We start from the raw sequence: 22,387 nt of genomic DNA on the forward strand, positions 1-22,387 counted from the left end.
AACAAAAAGACGGAAAAGAAAAGAGAGAGAGAGAAAGAGAGAACGAAAATGTTATAATCCAATATCTACAATCTGGTGAGATCAGTCATCGACGTACGTCCAACCCGGGATCGGCCATCGGAACCCTCTCAAGACCTGTCTCATCCAGATCACCCGGTACATCATCGATAGACGCGGCATTCAGTTCGAGCGAGAGGTCCAAAATATCGGCATCGTCGACTGTGGACATGGGTGGAGGGGGCGCCCGATATGGCTCCACATATCCTTCCGGCATCTTGTGCCCAGGCGCATTTTGAAGGGCCTTTTCACGCAGTTTCTGCCAGGCATTATACTGACTGATGGCGTGTTCTTGTTCCCTGCAAAGATGTTGAGCATAATTTTTTCAAGGATGGTTCGAAAAAAGGGCATACTCGATCTTATTTTGCTTGTACTGGTGCATTGCTTCATCGAAAAGATCGGGATTGATCTCCATGAATAGTTTCAGCGCATTGTACACCATGCCATGGATCGTCCTGTTAATAATTCAGTTAGCCAGTGTACCACATGTGGTTATATGCAACGATGGTTACCGATTCCAATGTGACTTTGAGTTTGTATAGAGTGCTGGGAAAACAATCGGAAGAATTACGGAAAGGTTGTCACTCATCAGGTTGACAACATATTCGTTGTTCCAGTAGAGTAGTGCACGTTCAGCGACTTGGAAGTGCTGGCTGTTGATGCATCGTGCTAGCTGGTGGAACAGGGGGACCTGAATTTTCTGGAATTCGACAGGATCTGTGACGTCGAGAACTTCCTCGACTTCGTGAAGGAACATGACCTCCTTGGGCGAGTTGACCTTTGGCCAGTACTTGAGGAGACCGAGCATGACGTCTTCTGCAAGTGTGGGATCCTTTTCGAGGAACTGGACGACACAGTATGCCAACTGTGGGTGGTAGAGAGACAAGCTCTTGACCTTGTGGAGTGGGATGAGTACTCTTGTAAGGAAAGTCTTGTGTTCTTCTTTCAAGGGCAGGGCGAAACCGTTGATGATGGAACCGAGAATCTCGAGGAGTTCGGCAATGCCATTATGGCGTTCTGTCTCGTAGACAAACTGGAAAAAGACATTATTCATGGAACGACGGATGAACGCGCGAAGATTAAGGAATTTTCCATAGATACGATGGAGAGTGGTCTTTAGAAAGTCACGCTCTCGGGGGTCCTCTGAGTCGAATAGCTCGAGAAGGTTGAGGACAAAGGATTGATCGATGTATCGTTTAGCCATGTTAGTGTTAAAGTCTGCGCTTTCGACGAATCTAAGGAAGAATTCATAGACGATCTGTAGATGTGGCCATGCGAGTTCGAGGACAGGCTCGTCCTCTTCAGGATCAAAAGCATCTCCGATAGGATTGACGGGAGGGGGTATGGAGCGAAAGAGATTAGTGGCAAACTAGATAAAGAATGAGAGAGGAAGAGATGAAAGAGAGAAAAAAGAGAGACAGACCATGCTCACGACCTCGGGGTATACATTCTCAGTGATGACACCACGTTGGGTGGTAATATATTCGAGCATTTCATGGAGAGTCTGAGCCTTGATCTGCTTGCCCTTGAGCTCTGCACTTGCATCGTTAAAGTCGAAAAGGACGCGGCACTGGTGGAGCTTCTTGATAAAGAGCTGGGGACGCTCGCTGGGAGGGGTCTCTGATGAAAGAATGGAATAAGAAAGGAACGATCAGAGAGGTAAATGGGACGGACCCATGAAGGGAGGGAGACGCTCGATCTCGACCTTTTCAGTGACTACGAAGCGACTGCTGCGCTGCTTGCGAGGGGGCTTGCCGACGATGGGGATGGTGTCCTTTGGGCCTGGACGGAGACGATTGAGGGCAGAAGTGCGGGGGACATTGCCATTGAGATCGAGACCGCCAGTAGAGGGCCGGTCCTGGGAGCGATCTGGGGGCGCATCTGGACTGACGACGACGATAGGGGGCGGAGTTGGAGACGAGTTCTGGTGTGAGCGGCGCTGCTGATCGTAGGGCTGCTGTGAGGAAGAGCGGGGAGCGGAGGAGGAGGAATGAGGCGGGAGGTTGGTTGGTTGGGACTTTGTGGTGTTGGGGGGCGGGGTCGGCGGGGTTGTTGTTGAAGTTGCAGGGGCGGGGGCGGGAGGCGGTGCTTGTGGGAGGAAAGAGACGGGGTTTCTGGGCTGGTCTTTCTTGGAGGAAGCGGAGTCTGTGGAACTCTTGCGGGAGAGCTGTGGGAGAGATTGGCGGGTGGAGGGGCAGAGCGCAGACAGGACTCACATTGAACGACTTTTTGAGATTTTTCATGGCGCGTATTAATGGAGGCTGGTTGAATCGATAAACAAGTGGGATGGGTGGTGTGACGCGTGACGTTGAGTGTTATTAGTGTACTGTCAACACCAGTCTCTCTCTTTCCATGGCTGGTATGTCCTCCTTTCTTGCCTGCCCTGCCCACTGCTCACCATTCCCCAGCGATATACGCCGTGTACACCTCCCCGTCACACCCGCCCATCCCCAACCATCTCCCCACTCTCATTGTCACGCCCCACGGTCCGTCTTTCTCTGCTACTCACTGAACTGAGCTGACCTCTCTCTAGGCCAGCCCTCGAACATCCTCTACTCGTATCTCCACACAAACTATGTCAGTCCTTGTCTTTATCCCGCTGACTAATCTCACCCCCTCCCTAGAACACAGAAAACTATCTCCTAACACCCTCGCCCCAAGGCGATCTCTGCGTCGCCAAGCTCTTCCCGCCCCGCCCCCGCGAGCCAGGCAAGGCCTCTGCCTCAGATCCCGGCCACTCCTCCCCCTCGGCCTCCCGCGTCGTCCGCTGCGAGGCCTCCCGCAATCTCAAGTGGTCCATCGCAAACACCGGCGTCATCTCCCCCATATACAAGCTCTCTCTCCCCTCCCCGGATTCCCCAGATCTCCCCCTTTTCCAGGTCTCAAAGCCAAATCCAAATGCCGCCTTTTGGAGCATGTTCTACTTTGCCTATGCCGGCCACAACATCCCTCCAAAGCGCATAGAGTTTGGCAAGATCCAGAAGAATCCACCCGGTCCCAATGGCGGCGGCACCCGTATCAGTATCACTGGAAAGACTCCAGAGGAAAAGGCCGTTTGGCAGACCCTCGGTGAGGGCAACGAAGACTGCGTCGAGTGGGTCGTCCTCTGCGCCGCCCTCAACCTCCTCGAGTGAGTCCGTTTCCATTCACTACGCACACATCCCGTCAACTTGACATTTTTTTTCTCTTCACATAGCGACGAGATTATGAAGGCTGCTGAAAAGAATCCTCCCCCGCCCTCGGGCCCCAATCCCCGTTCTGCGCCTGTATCCCTGCGCGATCCCGGTCCGGCAGGCGGCGCTCCTCCTCCTCCTGCTGGTCGCCCAGGTCCTGGTCCAGGGCCAGGTCCAGCGCCCGGTCAAGGTCCCCCGCCGCCAGGCCAACAACAGCGTCCCCCGCCCCCGCCCAACGCCGGCCCTGGTCCAGGCCCCCGCCCTCCCGGTCCTCCAGGCAACTACGCGCCCCCGCCCCGCGGTTTCCCTCCCGGCCAGGGTCCCCCGCCCGCTGGATACGGTCCCCCAGGCCAAGGCCCGCCCCCGCCAGGAGCATACGGTCCACCAGGCGGTCAAGGTCCTCCTCCCCCAGGCTTCCGTCCCCCGCCTCCTGGTCAAGGTCCCCCAGGCGGGTTTGGCCCCCCAGGCCAGGGTCCTCCTCCCCCAGCTGGCTATGGGCCTCCAGGTGGTCCTGGGCCCTATGGTCCTCCTCCCCCAGGCATGGGTCCTGGCCCTGGTGGCCGCCCTGGTCCCGGTCCCGGTCCTGGCGGCCCACCACCCCCAGGCGCATACGGCGGTCGCCCTCCTCCCCCGCCCAACGCTATTCCCCCCGGCCAGCAGGGCCCACCACCCCAACAAATCCGCCGGTTCTAGTCATTCCCCTTGCATTCCTATCCCTGCTGGTGACAGTGCTTTGTCTCTCTGCCTCTGCCTCTACCTTTATTTTCTTCCTCCTTTTTTTCTACCACCCAAATTCCCAGAGGGCATCGTTGTATACCCACCCACCCACCCACGTACTGTAGCATTTTTCTGTGTTTGTGTTTGTGTTTCTGTTTTTTTCTTTTTCCCGTTCATGCCAGATCAATACTTATGACGCCCAAATGTTGTTGTTGCTGCTGCTGTTGGCTCCTTTAAGGAACTTTGTCTTTATATTTATGTTTACGACACCCCATTCCCCTTTTATCTCCCTCTCTCTCTCTCTCTACTATGTGTCCGGTTCCGGTTGACCTTGCGTTCCACGTCCGTCATCCTTTTTTTTCTTTCTTTCTTTTGGGAAATCTCAATGGTCCTCTGTATTAGGATTGATAAAATACAAAAAGCAACCCAAATAAAAAATCAAACTGTTGTAAAAACAAAAAAGCAAAAGCAAAGCATTGCATTTCCATGCCATTTTTTATACATCTTTTTGGGTACGTAGGATTCGTGATAAAAAATGTGGTTTATATACACAGCACCACTCTCTATATACACCCTGTACACTGTCCTATCCACACAAACAATGTACCTTTTTTCATCGTCGCCCTCTCAAATTTTCCATCCGTTGGGTATAGAGGCCTGGTATATAGGATTTGGCGTTGTACGCGATCACTGGTTCTTGATGAACTTTTCCAGTGCGTCCATCGACATCGCTAAATCACGAATTTTAACAAACAAAACCAAACGTCCAATGTTAAGCGCTCACATTTAGGTCTCTCTAAAGGCAAGCCGAGCGCACGGGCCCATACGAGCTGCGTCAGCGCACCGAGCGCGCGCGACACGCCAAAGATCACGGTATAGTACTATAAATCGCACATATCAGCTTTAACAGTTATAATAGTCCGCCTAGGACGTAGACGTGCCTTGAACTCGGTGAGACCGTAGTGGTACAGCACGCACCCGGAAGTCGCGTCGACGTTAGGATAGGGGTTCTTGGTCTGTTACGATGATTCAGTGAACAACAGATCAAAGTGGTCATGGTAATGGTCTGTGTACCTTTCCGTGCTCTTTCAGAACATCAGGGGCGACTTGGAAAGTCTACGATATGGTTAGACGGATTATTATGTTTGCGATGGAATGAAGAACCATTTCACCTTGTTCACGAGATCGATGATTGGGCTTCCTTTCAATTCAGGTCGGCTGTCGCAGAACTCTTGCAGAGCAATGAATCGAGGATCAGGGTTACGCAGCACACCATGTCCATATCTAACATACACCCCAATAAATCAAACCACAAACCATTCATAAACAGAAAAACTCACCCAGGAACAACCTGTCCGCTCTTCAGAGTCTTCCACAGGTACGCCTTGATATCCTCATGCGAGATGTTCTCCCCGAGCTCTTTCTGCATCGCAAGCTGCCATCTCAAAACCTCTTGGTTGGCCAGTCTATATTTAGCACAACCCTCAGTACAAAATATCCTTGGCAAAAAAAGCTTATTTGCAAATCAACCCCACATACCCGTGCAGAGGTCCAGCAAGTGCAAAGAGTGCCGAAGAGTATGAAAGGTATGGATCGGCCAGAGTAGAGTTGACCAAGTCTGAATGAATGAATGTACAAGTTCAGTATGGAATTAAATGTTAACGTAAGAAGTAAGAAAGCATGTACGCACGCGCGGTGTGGGCAGAGGCGTTGCCTCCTTCGTGGTCTCCGTGCAAGGCAATGTACAGACGCAGGTACTCTGTCAAGCTGTGGTTGTCACCATACCCGAGCATTCTCGAGTAGTTTCCTGAATGAATGGAGAATGTGACGCCTTGCTCGCTATCGAAAGCATGCAGGAAACATACCAACGAGATCAAGGTTCCTGTCCACAGGTGCTAGTTCCTTGTCGGGGTTGTAGACGTTGCGGTAGATCCTGGCTGCGAGCGCAGGGAGACGGGCGATGAGGTTGATGCAGTCTTCCAGGGTATGTGTCCAATACTCGGGCTTCTTCATGCCCTTCTCGTACGCTGCCTGGAACGAACTGTCGTGGTTGAGCGCAGCGACGGCCATGCCCAGTTGTGTCATAGGATGCAACGTCCTCGGGAACCTACACGACACACACACACACAGGAGTAATCAGCAAACAATGCGATCCATCACAAAAAACACGCGCGTGCGCTTGGCCTTACGAGTCGACGAGCTGTTCTACAAATTTGGGGAGGTCACCTTTCTCGGCAAGCTCGCGCGACAGCGCTTGTGTTTGCTCTTGGGTGGGCACTTGTCCGGTGAGGAGCAGCCACAGCATGCTCTCGGGTATGATTTCCTTGCCTCCGGGTGCAGCAGGCAGCACCTTTTGGCAGTCGGGTATCGACAGTCCGTGGAATCGAATGCCCTAGTCTTATCTCAGCTGTACATTCCTACTTGTATTTGAGATGAAGCTCACCTCGATAGGATCGAGCACTGATGCTTCCCAGAGCATTGCCTTCAGTCCCCGCATGCCACCGATGATGTTGTCAACCTATGGACAAAAATGAGCCATGCATGCTGGAAAAACACGGAGTATCCAGTCCAACCTTGACATCACCAACAACAGTCTGCCCATGTTCGCTTTTCTACTCATTGCCGGGTTAACACAGCGCACATATGAAGTACAATGCTTGCTTACAAGTTTCTTGAGCTGCTCCTGTTTAACGGGGATGACTTCCTGTAACGTTTCGCGCAACGACTGTAATGGACGTGTATGAAGCTCCCGCTCGTGTCGGTCAATGAACAGAGAATATAACACACCTTGGTGGACGCAAAGCGTTGAGCAAGGACAGAGGATCTGCGAAGCGAAGCTGCTTGACGCGACAAAGCTGTTCTCGAGAGCATACTGACTGTTCGGAAAGAAAAACCAAGGTATGGAGAAAATCGGTAAACCAGCCTGTCCTCTTTTGTACCTCCTGATTATGGGGAAGCTACCCCGGCTCGGGTCTGCCCCAGAAGCGGGGATCCGAACGAAAAAAGGGGGGTGGGGGGGTTGCACGCGCAGCACTAACGGGGTAACTGCCATGTGACCTTCTCTTGCTGCTAGCGCGGCTGAGCTAATCAGCAGCGTCCAAACCAAGCAACACCACACACATTACCCGTGCTGCATGGAATTTCGCCAGCACACGTCCTACCATCCGAACACGTCGACGCTATTGTATTTCTTCCCAATCCTCCACTAGCCATGGCCTCCGTCCTGGTCCCCGTCGCATACATAATAATCATCTTTGGAGGTCTCTTTGTCTTCAGTTATTTCTACCGCAAGCACACATCCAGTACGTTTCGATCGCATACTGACTTGGCCACAGCTGGGTCCTGATCAATTATTAACGCGTCATATTAGCCAAAGCGTTTGAGCCATATTTCCCTACGCATGCCGAGCGCAACGCATACATCACACTCCTTCAAAAGACAGACCCACCCGCAAACGACGCTCTCTTGAAATCAGCCCTCGTCCGACGCGCAATGGCCGACGTCCAGCGAGTGCTCCGCATCAGAGAAGACAAACCAGCACTGCAGAATCTCCTTCAAAAAGGATCAATAGGCGACGACCTTTGGAACAGTCTGATTGCCGCTGAAAAAGAGCTGGAGGCTGAGATTATGGAGGTAGTCGCCGAGGCCAATTCGTTCGTGGAGGGCTGGGGGCAGGTCATCTTCCCTACTGCGAACGAGATGTTGGCGAACGAAAAGATGCGCGCTGTCTTTGAGCGAACGAACGATTTAAAGGCAGAATTGGGTGCGTTACATTGATAGGCCCCATTATTCGTGTTGTTAATAACGATCGAGCAGAAGCCAAATACGAGATCAAACCTAAACCAGCTCCCGAATCGTCGGCGTCGAAAACTATTAACGGGCTGTTATCACCCACAGCCGCTTCAGAAACCAATGCATCCAGCGACAATGAAGGATCCGTAACATCAAAATCTGTGAGCACAGTCTGACTTCTTTTACACGATATCAACTCAATGTTGATATCCAGGGCAAGAAAACCAAGAAAAGAAAGTGATCTATCTGGTTCTGTAGCGTTGGATGTATACCACCACCCTCTTAGCTGTTATAATGGTCCGCACATTATGATTATTGGATTCGTTAAAAAGCAAAATTGTGAAACGTGTCGCATATGCCTAACCGACATAAGAAGAAGGTTGGTAAAAAAGTACAGTGCCTGACGAAAGAATTGAATATAGTATGAGATGAATCAATGAATACCTAAAGTAAGTCGACATCCGAGAATCATCATCGAATTGTGAGTGCTTTCTCTCCACCTCCAGATCTAGGCTTCCCTGATTTGTCAACATGATCCAAGCCAAGAACATCCTCTGGCGCAAATTGGTGTTCGTAAATGGTATCCTCTGAAAAGAATAGTCAGAAAGATGCCACGTCAGAAAGACAGAAAACGTTACCATCTTCAATATAAGAGGGCTGTTTGAACGTAGAGACCTGGATAAGCGCAAAGCGATATTTCGCAAGATCCTTATCGGAGACGCCTATTCGGGCTTGCAATCGTTTCTTGGTATCAGCAAATTTCTCTCCCTATAGCATTAGTGTTTGTCAACAATCGATGCGTGTAAATTGCGAATCGGATCACTAACACGTTTGACAACAAACTTGAAAGGAACACCATGTGTCCTTTGAAGCTCTTTCGAGAAATGGAAGACCCCGATGACCTTGTCGGAGTCGTCAGCCTCAAGCTCTTCTCGGGGAATTTCCTGACGGCAAATGGTAAGCGACTAGTACCAATCAAAATTAACAGTTGGATATTTACCTCAGCATAAAGTTCCACAGGCTCGGGAATATTTCCAATCATCTCTGAACCAGTGAATTCCTTCTGAGTTTTCCCATCCTTCGAAATCTCGAAGATACGAATCTTGCCTGTCCCACCGGGGGACAAAGTCACAAGTTTAGCAAGATGATCGGCCAAATCGTGCACCATGCTAGTCTTTGGTAGTAGGAAAGGATGGGTTCCTTCTTCTTTGTTATGGATGCCGGTCCATGTAACCTTCAAGCTGCGCTTGGTTTCCAATTCCACAATGCTCACGTCCAGCTTCTCGTACAAAATAACAGTCGTTGCGGTATTGGAATAGCTTGGGGCCATAATTTCGGAAATGCTTTGATTGAGAGAACGCTTGAGGACCGTCTTGGGCTGTCCTGACGTGGGGTTTGTTGTCGTGAAGCGAAGTTTAATAGGATCATGACGAAGATATTCCCCGGCTTTAATGGACATCTAAGTACATGGTCAGCAAAAGAGTGTCTACAGGTAATATTGTTGCATACTATGTCATAATTTTGTTTTTTGCTGAGGACAAGGCTGAACTCCGATTCAGCATCCCCCTCCTCAAATTTGGGTTTGAAGAGAATCATGACGCGGTTCTGGAGGAAATCATAGTATTGAACAGGGTTAGAATGCAGCCCCTGACTTTCGAGATCATGAATCCTGCAGACACTCATGAGTGGAAAGAAAGGCATTTCAACGGCATATAACTCACTCTTTCTCCGGTAGGTCCACCTGGAAGCAAATAACATCACCATCTTGAATCTCACTTTGGCCAAAGGAAAGTTTAGGTTTCATTAACTCAATCATTCCTGGTTTAATTTCCTATAGCACCCTTTTGTTAAATAGCGTATATACAACAATAAATGGCATATTCACCTCGTATAATTTCAAAGGAGTCCCGGGTGTCCACATCATTCGTTCATTGATAATTGGAACAAGGTCTCCAACTTTGCTTGTTCTAAGCATATACGTTTTGCCAACACCGTATAAAGTCTGCTTCGAAGTATCGAAGTGCTTGAGGAAAATCATGATCGACTGGGGTGGAGGGTCGGGCTACATCGCTAAACTTGGTAAATGCGCCAACGAGAAGATGAGAACTTGCAAACCTTGGTAGGGTCAGGGATGACATCAAGGTAAAGTCGAAGGTCGTTCTGTCTGGCAGCCATGTTATTTCGAATGACTTCAACAGCTACACATAAATGTTAGCAAATCATAAGGAGCTCTTCACTGAGAAATGACGGACTCAGTGTTGGCTCATTTTCGGGAATATGGGTATCGGGTCGAACAGTTTTGTTTTGGCGGTTGACTAACACCCATAGACGAATCTGATTCTCTGGATAGTTAAAATGATGGGCGACGCGACTCTTGAAGGTGCTGTAATTCTCCTGCTTGAGAACACGGAAGCTAGGCAAGTCTGAAGGTGGCCAGTTTTTCTCATCAAATGTCGCCAAATCAAAGCCTTCGTGTTGAGAGAATGTTTCATCAGTGATAACCTGTAGAAACTCGATCAATATAAATTTAAAACAATGATTCAACAACACCCACTTTAGCAGTCAGGAACAAATGTTGCTCTTCACGCTCCCTCTTTTTGGCTTCAACCTGCAGACGTTCCTCGTCGAGACGTCGTTCTGTTCATAATAAGTAAGCACTGTTGCCTCATGCAATAACAAAAAGACTAACTGAGGTGTGCAGGGGTATCCTCAGCTGTGAAAGGAGCAAGAATTTCAGGCATAGCAGATTCTCGAATGTACACCAGCATGTATGCGTTTGTATAGCGTTTCATTGCCCTTACTTGATTGCGTTGAATGGCAGGAGGCTGTCCGTTGAGCGCTTCTCCGCCATAGTTCTCTTCTAAAACTTCCTTGTCCGTGACAGGCGTAACTCTGTCATCATCAAACTTGAGCCACCGAGTGTCGCGGTCTGGTTTGATGAGTGCAAAGTAATGTCCACCGTGCAAGTCGCCCGAATGTACCAGAACACCATGGAGCTTGTAGACCCATGGCTGAGATTTGTCGGCGCTGGCGTCAAGGAATTCGCTAAGATCGATTTCGAAGGGAAATTCATGTCGATCGTTAATCTTCACCATAGCATCACGTTGGATATCGTATTCAAATCGTTTGAGCTGCAGATGCAAGACTGGAGGGAAAGATTCAAAAATGATTCCCTTTTTGGCATCCTGAAGTCCTAAGCCTTCCGCTTGGTATTTGTTTTCACCATCCAACATCTCTACAGCGACATAATCTTGGAAGGATTCATACAGATTTTTCATTCCCTTTACGTTGAGTTGGATGTCTGATTCTTTTCAGTATTGAGAAACAACTCATGATAAATAGCACTCACCGTTGAATTCCTCTATGCGGGATGACTCATACTCAACGTTGACACATTTGATATAGCTTTTCATCTTTCCAACGAAAAGCTTCGAAATGGCGCCTTCAGCTTGTGTGCCCTTAAAAAGATGGTCTATACGACATCAAAAAGGCGAAAAACTTTGAATGAATACCTTCATTTTGGACTCCAGCTTATCTTGGAGAACACGGTTAAACTCTTGCACATCATGCTGTAGGAACGAATCAAGAGATTTCCAACCAAAAGACTTGGTGAGCTCGGTTGTTCCTATATTGGGCTACTAAGGACCGAGTAATAGATCAATTATACAGAATGTGACATACCAACAGGTTGATCTGATGTTTGCAAGTGGTAGAAAACACGTTGCAAAGCAAGTGCGAAACTTTCTGTTGGCAAGTCATCCTCGGTCGGAATTTGATAGACGGCCTATATATGCTTTGTCAGAAGTCGCCGACCATGAGGCTGTTCGAACTCACTTTACGGAAATAGTTTGTGCAGAATAGGGATTGGAGAAGGGAGTTCATGTAACACGTCGCTCCTTGGTTCTTCAGCCCCACAAAACCAGTCTCTTTCTTGGAGTCATAACTGCTTGTTTGTAAGCTACAGAAAATTGATGGATGAGGAAAACGACTTGCTTTACAAAATTATGCCACAGTACACCCGTGGGATCCTCTAGAACTCTAACGTATACCGTGATTTCTGCGGATTCGTCTTCGATTGTAGGGCGCATGTGGCCTTCTTGTATGCTAAATAGCTTGCGCAACTCGCTGAAGCGTGTGAAACCCCAATCACATTCTTCGGCAATGAAACGATGATTAGCGTCTATATGGCACATTATCAGAACCGATAAAGAAACGTGTAATAGCTCGATGACGCACGGCTAACGGTGTATATGGTTGGATCGTTGGGATTGGAGATGACAAGGGCAAACTGGGCACACGCGTGCCATCCTTCTGGAGCTTTTTTGGGCTCCGCATAATCGAGATATACCGAGACCGTATCGTTCGGTGGTGCGTTTGAATTTCCAAAGGGAAAGAGCAGAATCCGCCTACAATGATAGCGACGACAAAAGAAAGGATCAGCAGATAGTGCGCTGAAACATAAATCATATCGCTGACCATTTATGACCACCACATTCGAATTCTGAACTTGTCAATTTCTTGTCAAGCTTCTTCCAATTATTCAATTTCCAAGTGAACACTTTGAAATCTTTCACTTCGTGCCCGAGGTCTGGCATATGTTTGGCGGCGAAGGCATCATCTTGATGACGACACTTTGTAAGCACTTGGGAGTTTGTCTTAGGAGTATGTAGTGCTCACGATCGCGCACTGATACGACTTCGTCTATTTCCATGGGAGGAGCGCCGTTTTGTTTCTCATCTAAAACGTCCATCGTGTCGTTCTGAAGAAGAGATTAGAGTGAATGCATAACAATAAGCGCAAAAGGGTGCTCACCATATCAGTCCTGCAACGACTCGACAGTGATGAATTAGCGGCCAACTAAGGCTATGGTGCAGTGTATAGTGGTGGTAGCTTTAGAGAATGACACGAAGGAGTAGTGGATACTGTATGATGATACCTGGGTGCCTTAACAAGTCAGAGAGGGATCGCCTCAAGGAATTGGAATCGCGGTCATTGCCGGTTGATTACTCATGTATATTTCTCACGCTCTTGTGCCATAAATTTGCGCAAATTTGCGCTGTGCTCTTTTTCATTCTCGTCGCGTGTCCTGCCTATACTATTCTTTTTTCTTTCGCCAAACAACCGTGCTCATATAACACATAAGTCCCCATTCTTACTCTCTTCTAGGTGTGACTGATACACGATCCTTAAATTGTCTCGATAGGGAAGCTTTTACAGCCTCCAACAGCCTTTCAGCTGTTCTACTGTCGTGGAATGAGTCAAAATCGTGTAAGATCGATCCGGGGAAATACAGTGTGCTGCTCTGTCGTCGTTTTGAAGGCAGCGCAGCCGGGCTCATACCCGCTGTTGTTCTCCGGATGAAGCCTCTGCACATTCACGCACGATTGCGATGCTTCATGCATTGTATGAGCCATCGTGCGTGGTTGCATTTTTGGCATACATTTTCCATACTTATTGACACAATTTGTATATTTAGCACTAGTTTTTACCAAAATATACAAAAATATTGCCACTAAAACGTGCTTTGATTGATTGTATACGTAAAGTCCGCATATGGCAAAGGTGCACTGTAGGCGGAGGTATGTTCGTTCAGCCTCATGTCGACAGTACGCCTTTATAGCTTCGCCCAACGTGTTTACCTCTTGTTTTCTTTTTCTTCTCAATTGACCTGCTCTGGATCCTTAAGAATACCCTTAGACTCTTTCTCTGCAAATCTGCATGAAAGGTTTCTTCTCACGTCTACAAGAAACCCAGACGGGACATTCTAAATCTGCAACACGAGACTCATACAAGTTCTGGATTCCGAATGCTGATCCCGAGCGAGATTCTTCTAAGCCTCTTCCTGCGCACGAGAATGTTGCCAAAGGATCAACAACTCGTACCCACGCTGAGAAGCGAAGCTCTAGCCGTGCTCCCAAACCATCTCAACCCATGCCGATGCCCACATACGATAAACCTATGCCATCGACGAGTATGGCGGCAGCGGGCACTACTATTGAGTATATGCGACCCAATATGGGCTCTTCTTCTCAGCAGTATTATCCTCAACCCCCGACCAAAGTTACTTCAACTAGAACCCGAGATTATGACGACAGTAAAATGCCATCTTCTTCTCGTGCCCCGTATCCCACACGCTCGACGATCCCACCAGAGAATCCTGCCAAAAATACTCGCTACCCTAATATGCGAAGCGAATCGATAGCACCGGCTCAACACGAACGATGGATCCCAACAACAGCTCCATCTACATCAAAATATGCTGATGAGCCGAAGAAATCACTGCAGGAGGGGCTTGAGACATTAGACCGCTATCGGAACCGTTACGATGAGAGAGACGGTCAGGTGGAAAGTGGAAGACGAGACAGGGATCGTCGTAGAGACAGGGATCGGGAAAGAACTCGCGACAGAGATGCAGATAGAGATTACTATCGACGAGATCAGGAGAGGGGTCGTGACTTGGAGCGTGAAAAGGAACGCCAGAGGACGAGGGAACGGGAACGGGAGCGCGAGAAGGAAAAGGAGCGTGAACGTGAACGTGAAAAAGAACGGGCAGATAAAGAACGAGAATGGGAAAGAGACAGACTCGAACGAGAGAAGGAACGAGCGGAGAGAGAACGCGAGCGCGAGAAACTTGAGAGAGAAAAAGAGAGGGAGCGCGAACGTGAAAAGGAAAAGGAGAAGGAACGCGAACGCGAACGTGAGCGCGAGAAGGAAAGGGAAAGGGAACGCGAGAGAGAGAGAGAACGCGAAAAGGAGAGGGAAAGAGAACGCGAAAAGGAGAGGGAAAGAGAACGCGAAAAGGAGAGGGAGAGAGAACGAGAAAAGGAGAGGGAGAGAGAACGCGAAAAGGAGAGGGAGAGAGAACGAGAAAAGGAGAAAGAACGAGAACTGGAGCGAGCAGAGAGGGAACGCGAACGCGAGAAGGAGAGAGAAAGAGAGAAAATGGAACGCGATAGGGAGAGGGAAAGAGAAAGAGAACGGGAGAGAGTTGAACGCGAAAAGGAGAAGGAGAAGGAGCGCGAAGAAAGAGCGCGCGAGCGTGAGAGGGACAAGGAGAGAGTCGAGCGCGAAAGAGAACGCGAGCGAGAGAAAGAATTGCTTGAGCGAGAAAAGGAACGCGAACGCGAAAAATACCGTGAACGCGAGCGAGCGGCGAGATATGCGGAGAGAGATCGTCGGGAGCGCGAAAAGGAAAGGGAACGCGCTGAAAGAGTACGCGCCAGAGAGCGAGAATGGGAGCAAAGGGCCAAAGATAGAGAAACCGAAGCCACTCAAGGAAAAGAACGAGCACAGGAGGTACCTCCTACGCCACGGTTTCTGTCTGAAAGACCACTTCCTGATGCAAGTAGGACCGACGTTCGAACTCAGGATCGCGACTTTCGTCGAGAAAGGGATTCTCGTCGGGATCATTCGACATACCGATCCAGAGATCAAGACAGGGACCAAGTAAGATATCGAGCAGAAGCCACCGACGGCGAGCAAGATTTCAGAAAATGGAAACCAAGGACCTCAGATCGCGACAGGCGAAAGGATACTAATAATGGATGGGTTTCTGACACCATAACAGCCCATGAAAGAAGACCTATACGAACGACAGTCAACCTTGAGCCAGCTCCTATTGAAGAAGGTGAGAGCTCCGATGGCTCTCTGAGACCTAAGCATGGAATAAGGGCGATGCAAAGGCGCATGCGGACAGACGATCCTACTGCATCAACCAGAGTAAGAGACAGTTGTGTTCTTTTCGTTTCTCCCTTTTTAAAAGGTGTATACAGACTCCACGGTTTCCTCAGGACCGCCCCTCAGAACCTTCTGCCCCCTTGCCTGTGAACAATTATTCGAAGCCGAGAACATTTCCCGCCAATTCCGAACCACAACCTCCCAGCTTTCAACCACCGAAGACGCACCCTATTATCTCAGAACCCCAGCTACCTTCTACTTCAACGCCACTGCACATGCTTGTTCATTTACCCCCAAAGGCGATGAATGAACGCCCGTCACAGCAACCTTCAAATCCAAACGTTGCAGTCGAACCAGAACCGACAATGCGACGAGAAATAGTGAGGGAAATTATTCGCGTGAAATGAGTTTACCAATTAATTTATATAAATTTAGAATCGCGTAAGGCTTAATGAACCAAACATGCAGCAGGACGAACCTCCTCCAATTCCTGTGGAGGTCAGTCTGGGTTATCTACATGTCATATGTTTAATATTAATGCGTTAATATCTTCCAGCCTTCAACAATGTCATACCGGCGTCCTCCTTCACGGATCATCAACACACCACATATTATGGTTCCACAGAACATCAGTTTTCAACCGTCACGGAATGAAAACCTCGTTCAGACGGTCCGTTTTCTCATTTACACAATGTATGACAAGCTCACGTCCTTTCAATTCACATCGGTTCTATCTTAGAGGAACTTACAGCCGACCACTGCTACGGTTGCCCAAGAATCTTACCTATCTTCTAACGGGCAATCGGGTAATTATGGGGACGTGGCGAACCGTGCAGATGGCCAGAAAGAGCAACGCGAATTTTCAGAACATCTCCCGGCATTTTCCAGGCCAGAGGTGCCTTCAGAGTCTATGGGGAAGCAAAATTTACCATCTACTACATCAAGTCTACCCACAGTATCTGAAAAGACAAACATCCACACTGTTCCTCAGGGAACCCCGAAGGCTATCTTTCCAGATGGATATAGTAGGTCACGGCTGAATTCCCTGACATTGAAGCCAGATTATCCAACCAGCGGACCAACGAGCACGACTATCCCTGTTTCTGCTACGGCCGTTGAGCAAACCTCAGGCACGATCACTTTGGCGCCTGCCCTTTCGAAGGGTCAACAGAGCCCGCAATTTCGAGTGCGAGTGGAAACAGATGTTACTCTTCAGCCACCAGTGCCAGCAACCATTCCAATTGAGCTCCGGAGTCCCGCCCCTCATAAACGAGACTCCATCATTGCACCGAACCCTCTCTCTTCAAATCAGCGGGTTGTCGATGATGTGCGTCCAAGTGTACGTTCTCGCATATTCCTCAACGGTAAAACTGTGCTAATTGCTCTTGTGATTTCTAGTCACGGATGCAGCACTTTTCCCCAGCCAATGAAATTCCCGTAGTTCAAAGTCAGGCACCATCAACACCGCAGATTACAACTGGACTTTCCATACAACGACCACCCACAGCGGGTGGTTATAGAGATACTTCTCGTCAACATGTATCCAGTATCATCCCTTCAACACCACAAGGTACCGACAGCCCAGATTCTGTCCCCACCCCATCCCATCTCCACAGTCGTTTCAAGGTTCCAGAAACCCCGTTATTGGCCCGTGCAATCAACAACTACTATACATCGACAAATCAAGGACCAATCCGAACAGATACGCCTATTCAGTCAGGAGCGGTACCCAGCTCCGTGGAATATGTCTCTAACCCTTCTGGCCCTGCGATAACAAATATGCAGCCGAAGCAGGCCGAGCAGAGTGGTCAACAGAAAATTGGCGCAGGTATATCTCGTCCACCTACAAGCACGGGATTCAAACAGGACAGCGGAAAGGCTTTCCAACAGCTTGAACCTATAGTTACCACCTTAAGCGCAAACCCTGAGATGATCAAGATTACCAGCGCAGTACCCCCTAAGACACCTGCTACCGTTAATAATAACCAATACCTACCCCCAATTCGAACTGACACCGATGGTTCTAAATCGGCTTCTCATCAAATATACAAACCTGAAAACACTGCTCAGTCAGAAGGCCAAGTGCGTACAGTAGAACTTGGTGATCGACCAACTGCGCCTCTGGTTGCACCACCAGTAGGTTTTCAAAAAACAGATGCGCAAAAGATTTCTACTGTTCCTCCAACTCCGGAAGCCTTACTGGACCGTGTCGGTTTTCAGCGAACTCTTTCCAATGCGCTGCATCCTCAGGTGACATCAACAGACAATTTGCAAACCAGATCGGAGAATCCAGGCCCTGTGCGACATCCTATCACTCCTCTGCAACCATTACCGTCCAGTTCCCTGCCTCAGACGTCCCAACCAAGTCATCGGCCTAAGATTGAAGACGCTGCTGCCCCGGCGTCAACGTTAACCGGAGTATTGACAACTGAAGTGAAGGAAAAGTCTTCCACTCATTACATTGTTAAAGAGGAGCCTCAAAGTCTTACGACTGATACTTTTCAGCCCCGTGTCAGAGTTGTTGAGGATGGTAGTCCAGGGAGGAAACCCCGTTATTACCTTGACAGTGTCCATCAGAAATCCATAGTAACAAAGGAAGAAGTTCCAAAGGTGTCCGTTAACAGCGCCTCGCAAGGTCCAGGTATTCCGCTTGCCATTCAAAATTCGTCTTCCAACCGTCAAGGTGGACCTCTAGGAAATATCGTCCACCAGCCTCCAACGAATAATATGGCAAATTCAGTCCGTCGCAATAACGAAATATTCAATGACCATGTCGTGAAGTCTACAGAAGCTGCCTTGAGTGCACCAGCACCCCTTACCACGAACGAGCGTGTTCGCAACACTACACTGGATGACAATAGCCCTGGTACCACTCTTTCTCAACCCCCTGATGTCGTACTTCAGAACACCGTGACTAAGGCTGAGACCCACGCGCTTCGTGTTGCGAACTCGGTCGCAGAACATCCAGGTACTCAGTCATTAAGAAGCGGTAATTCGAACCGCCCTATCTTCAGAGAAGATGAGAGTGAAGTGACTAAACCTCGTCAATTCTCTGGAATCTCTGTCGCTCAGGCTTCTGCATCCCAGAGAACAGAGCCTGTTGGTTCCCGCAGCGGAAATGTTGCGCAAGTTTCGACACCTATAATGCCCCCTGAACGAAAGATCCTCAAGGAAGATGACAGTCCAAGAAACAGGACGGGACAGCCAGCGGCCGTTCAAGTTCAAAATTCTATAGCCGCTTCCAGAGAAAGTCTTCTGGTACGCAGCTCTGCGGTACAACCAACTTCTCAGTATCCAAGTACCCCTACACGTCCTTTGGGCTATATGCACCCAAACAGCAGTTCAGGATCTACAGACCTACAGTCATCACGTGCAAACAATTTTTCTTCCACAGCTCCCGACGTAATGTTTACCCCACTTGCGAATCAAGAGGGTCCAGGTTTACGAAGCCGCCCTGCAAATGTTCCATCTACTCCGAAGGTAGAAATGGCGCCTATGCAATTTCCTTCGATTCCTGTAATGAAAGAGGAGAGTCCTAGACTGCAGACATATATTAATCCTTCCGTAGTGGCTGTTCCAAACCCTCTTACGAACTTGGACAACGTTTATTCTCGAACAAGACGAGATTCTAAACAAGACAATCCTCGCAATAGAAGTGAACATCGACCATCCGGCTCTCCTGCCAAGCCTGGTACAATTCCAATCTCGCAGGATGCTTCCCTTTCTTTGAATACACATGATCGTCCCCCTGTCGCCAACGCCAGTACACGTATCGACAACCAGGCTAACATCGTTGGGCAAGACTTTGTGAACGCTCCTTCTTTCCCTGATCCTACATTGAAAGCTCTGCAAAACGTCAACACAGGCGCCTCCGCCATACAACCAAAGATTCCACCAACAGTTATAACTGGCGGAAGTGCGGTGCCATACGCTGGGCGTAGTACTCCTCAAGTAACTTCTGCGCACCTTCCAAACGACCTCAATACTTTTCAAAGCGTTACGAAAAAAGGTTTCCCCAATGTGCAGTCTGAAAGTACGTCACTATCAACTTATCTAAATGCAAATATATCTTACGGTACTAGTTACAAGGTCAAACACACCCCGCCAGCTAGATCTGCTTGACCGTGCTGAATCAAGATATACTCCGGCCTCCCATCCCCAGCCCAAAGAAGACACTGCCCCGCAAACGATCCAACCTAGCTGGTCAAATACGGCATACGATCATCGATCTTTACTAGGCTCAAAGCAAGGTAACAGAATTGGCGAAGGCCACATCGATAATGAGACTCCTTCACTTGGTTTTTTTTCATCAAACTTCACTTCGGCTCTTAACGCTGGCACTGAGAAAAGAGGAGGCCCTGGTTCCAAAGCACTTACGTTCGATAATGGTTCCGATACAAAACTGCACACGAATATGGGGAACACTGTAGATAATGATAAACAAACAGCGGCGTACAAAGTCCATGAATCGGTCCCTACAGTAGTGCGCGATCCCCAGATACAAACTTCATCCCGTGCTCCAGTGGTGGAGACTGATGTACGAGAATCGTCTCAGAAGTACGCGACAAACGAAGCTCGACAATTTGTTGCACGCAAAGAGGCAGAACCAGAACGCCTTCCAACCCCCTCTGTGCCTTCTGTCCCATTTACCCACCCTGTTTTGGCTGAAATTCTCTCTTCTCCGCCTCCCAAGTTCCAAATCCCCCGCTCACGTACTACATTCATGCAGCAGAGTATTTCTGTCGAAGCGAGCGCGGACACCCCTAAAACTCCCGCTCAAGTCCTTGATCGTCAGGAATCAAGACAGGAATCTAAACCAACCGCCCCTCACAGAAGTGGTTCCTACCCAGTCGTGCCTGCCGATGTGCCTGCCAAAGAGCCTATTTCACAAGAAAGTCGACCGCAAACCTCAAGGCCTGTAAATTATCCTCAGACATCACAAGGGGGAAATATCTCTGCGCAGCCAACTAGTCGGTATGTGTCATCTTCCAACACCGCCGCAGGGGTACAGTCATCAATCGACGGCCCCAATAGTGAGCCACTTGTCCAGGAAAGTCGCAACCATGCTTCCAGGACTCATAACCCAACTTCACTTCCCCCAGTCCGTCAAGTCAACAAAGATGCCTATGGCTCAACTTTGGCACAGAGTCGAGTGGTGTCGTCCTCCAATGCTCAAACAGCACCATATACTGTAACCGATGGGACCTCCAGGGACTTGCCGCAAGAAAATCATTCATATGGCGTACGGAGCAGTACATATCCACCGCTAGTCAGTCAAGGAGTAAAGGATCAACTGCATCAGAATCCGACGTTTCCGCCCCATCGATCCGCGTCATCATCGATCCCTTCAGCAAATCTGTACTCAACGACAACTAGGCAAGATGTTATTTCACCTGCCGACCCCCGCAGCGTAGCCTCGCGGCCTGGGTTGGATTCGACTCAAGTAGGAGCATCCGACAAGAAGGCATACGTTCCTCCTTCTCATACAAACCATCAAACCCCCAATGATAATGGCGGCATAACAGAAAATACTTCTCAAAAACCTTACCCACAAGCATTCGTAGATCCACGTCCACCCACAACAACGCAAGCAATTCCATCTTCACATTCATCTTCTATGCCCTCGTCTCGACATCATCATTCTGCATCTTTGCCAACATCATCTGTACCACCACTTTCCGCAAATCCCTCCAAGAAAGATGAACACGTTCATTCACGACCTTTAGCCCAACGAACTCCATCGCATCAGCAAGCTCCATTTACACCCTTTCAGACCACAACTGCGACTTCTTCCAATACACAACCTTCTAAGAAACCAGGTGTATCAATGCTTCATGCTCCTTCGGAAGAGACTATACTCATGACACCTTCATCGCTTGCCCGGTCCACTATGCTTCAGCCTTCCACTTCTCGTCAGTCTGTGACACCATCCGTAACATCACAGACAGGAAAGAAAGGTGGTCTTTTCAGTTTATTTCGGAAGACGCCTACTCCTGCTCCAGTTCAACAGTATGAAATATGGCACCCAAGTCTTGCTTCGAAGACACCCGATTCCAGCCCAGGCCATGGTAAAGCTCCACAGGCTCCGCCCGCACCTGAGCCACAAGCGCCAACGCCCCCAAGTCCAAAGAGGAGGGACGAGTCTCTTGATTTCTCGATTCCTGTTCCAATTCATGGACAGTCGGGACGTAAAGCGTCACACCCACATTCGAACGTATTCACTCCTTTCAAGTACTTGACAACAAAGCGGAATCGTGCTGTATCTGTAGCTTCTTTGGAAGCTCAGGATGGCACAGCAGTGAGTATTGTTATATTTGACGACGTCTAATATTTTAATCGAGACCTTTTCAGACGAATACCGTTGTAGGATCGCCAACTGCGTCTATGCATAGTCAAGCGCCCTTGTTGCCACCTCCAACTCGAGATCCGTGGCAGGCAACGCAAGAGTGGAGAAACAAGGAAGAAGCTGAAGCCAAAGCTCGTGCCAAAGCTAAGCTGAGAAGACAGCGCCCAGGAGTCGTCTTCGATGTCGGCGAAGAAGTTCCAGATGACGGCAAGAAGAAACCGACTCGTGTGCGAAACAAACACAGAAATGCTAGCAGGCAATCTGAGCAACCGTCTCAATCATGAATTTTTTTCGTTCTTAATACTATTTATGACCTTTATGACCTCCATGACGATAACGTATAACGAGTCTAGAGTTTTATTCTTTTTTTTTTCATCATCTCACATTGTATCCTTATGTTGCATTTTCAAGCTGTATCATTATTCGCATTTTTTACATTATCATAACTATGCTGTCGTGCACATCCATTTTTTATTTCTCCTTGCAGTGTATTTTATGTGTAATCTGTAGTGTTATATCATACTGGACAATATTCATTTCCATGTGATGTTGACGATTGAAGCCCAGAGGTATAGATTTTGACCATCATGAGCTTGTCCGCCGTTCAATTTGGGTTTCTATATAC

The 22,387-nt window shown here is 48.8% G+C and overlaps 5 protein-coding genes across 5 annotated transcripts; 3 read left to right on the plus strand and 2 right to left on the minus strand.

Moving 5' to 3' along the window:
• Positions 1–2,409: 2,409 nt before the first annotated feature.
• On the plus strand, positions 2,410–3,923 carry JR316_0003821 (uncharacterized protein; the record flags this gene model as incomplete). The annotated part of the gene is made up of 4 exons (XM_047889591.1): positions 2,410–2,416; positions 2,466–2,543; positions 2,689–3,187; positions 3,254–3,923. 4 exons carry the CDS (start codon positions 2,410–2,412, stop codon positions 3,921–3,923), a joined length of 1,254 nt encoding a protein of 417 aa, XP_047751965.1.
• A 711-nt stretch (positions 3,924–4,634) lies between these two features.
• On the minus strand, positions 4,635–6,818 carry JR316_0003822 (2-methylcitrate synthase, mitochondrial; the record flags this gene model as incomplete). Its single annotated transcript, XM_047889592.1, has 14 exons — positions 4,635–4,678; positions 4,732–4,828; positions 4,889–4,963; positions 5,022–5,063; positions 5,120–5,231; positions 5,288–5,413; positions 5,487–5,565; positions 5,638–5,754; positions 5,813–6,054; positions 6,137–6,339; positions 6,391–6,465; positions 6,521–6,559; positions 6,613–6,672; positions 6,735–6,818. The coding sequence occupies 14 exons, from the start codon at positions 6,816–6,818 to the stop codon at positions 4,635–4,637; spliced, it is 1,395 nt and encodes a 464-aa protein (XP_047751966.1).
• Positions 6,819–7,158: 340 nt separating this feature from the next.
• On the plus strand, positions 7,159–7,980 carry JR316_0003823 (Translocation protein sec66; the record flags this gene model as incomplete). Its single annotated transcript, XM_047889593.1, has 4 exons — positions 7,159–7,249; positions 7,318–7,710; positions 7,764–7,900; positions 7,954–7,980. The coding sequence occupies 4 exons, from the start codon at positions 7,159–7,161 to the stop codon at positions 7,978–7,980; spliced, it is 648 nt and encodes a 215-aa protein (XP_047751967.1).
• A 230-nt stretch (positions 7,981–8,210) lies between these two features.
• On the minus strand, positions 8,211–12,554 carry JR316_0003824 (Ubiquitin carboxyl-terminal hydrolase 21; the record flags this gene model as incomplete). The annotated part of the gene is made up of 20 exons (XM_047889594.1): positions 8,211–8,326; positions 8,378–8,507; positions 8,567–8,683; positions 8,740–9,198; positions 9,249–9,408; positions 9,461–9,570; positions 9,625–9,801; positions 9,855–9,937; positions 9,992–10,241; positions 10,294–10,376; positions 10,429–11,040; positions 11,089–11,197; positions 11,252–11,364; positions 11,421–11,523; positions 11,574–11,682; positions 11,733–11,919; positions 11,976–12,145; positions 12,216–12,357; positions 12,417–12,498; positions 12,552–12,554. The coding sequence occupies 20 exons, from the start codon at positions 12,552–12,554 to the stop codon at positions 8,211–8,213; spliced, it is 3,315 nt and encodes a 1,104-aa protein (XP_047751968.1).
• A 903-nt stretch (positions 12,555–13,457) lies between these two features.
• JR316_0003825 (uncharacterized protein) lies at positions 13,458–22,046 on the plus strand (the record flags this gene model as incomplete). Its single annotated transcript, XM_047889595.1, has 8 exons — positions 13,458–15,458; positions 15,512–15,796; positions 15,852–15,914; positions 15,973–16,086; positions 16,156–16,755; positions 16,815–19,449; positions 19,499–21,714; positions 21,768–22,046. The coding sequence occupies 8 exons, from the start codon at positions 13,458–13,460 to the stop codon at positions 22,044–22,046; spliced, it is 8,193 nt and encodes a 2,730-aa protein (XP_047751969.1).
• Positions 22,047–22,387: the final 341 nt, after the last annotated feature.

The sequence above is a fragment of the Psilocybe cubensis genome, chromosome 3 (assembly GCF_017499595.1).
Source record: "Psilocybe cubensis strain MGC-MH-2018 chromosome 3, whole genome shotgun sequence".
In the NCBI taxonomy this organism is placed as follows: Eukaryota; Fungi; Basidiomycota; class Agaricomycetes; order Agaricales; family Agrocybaceae; genus Psilocybe; species Psilocybe cubensis.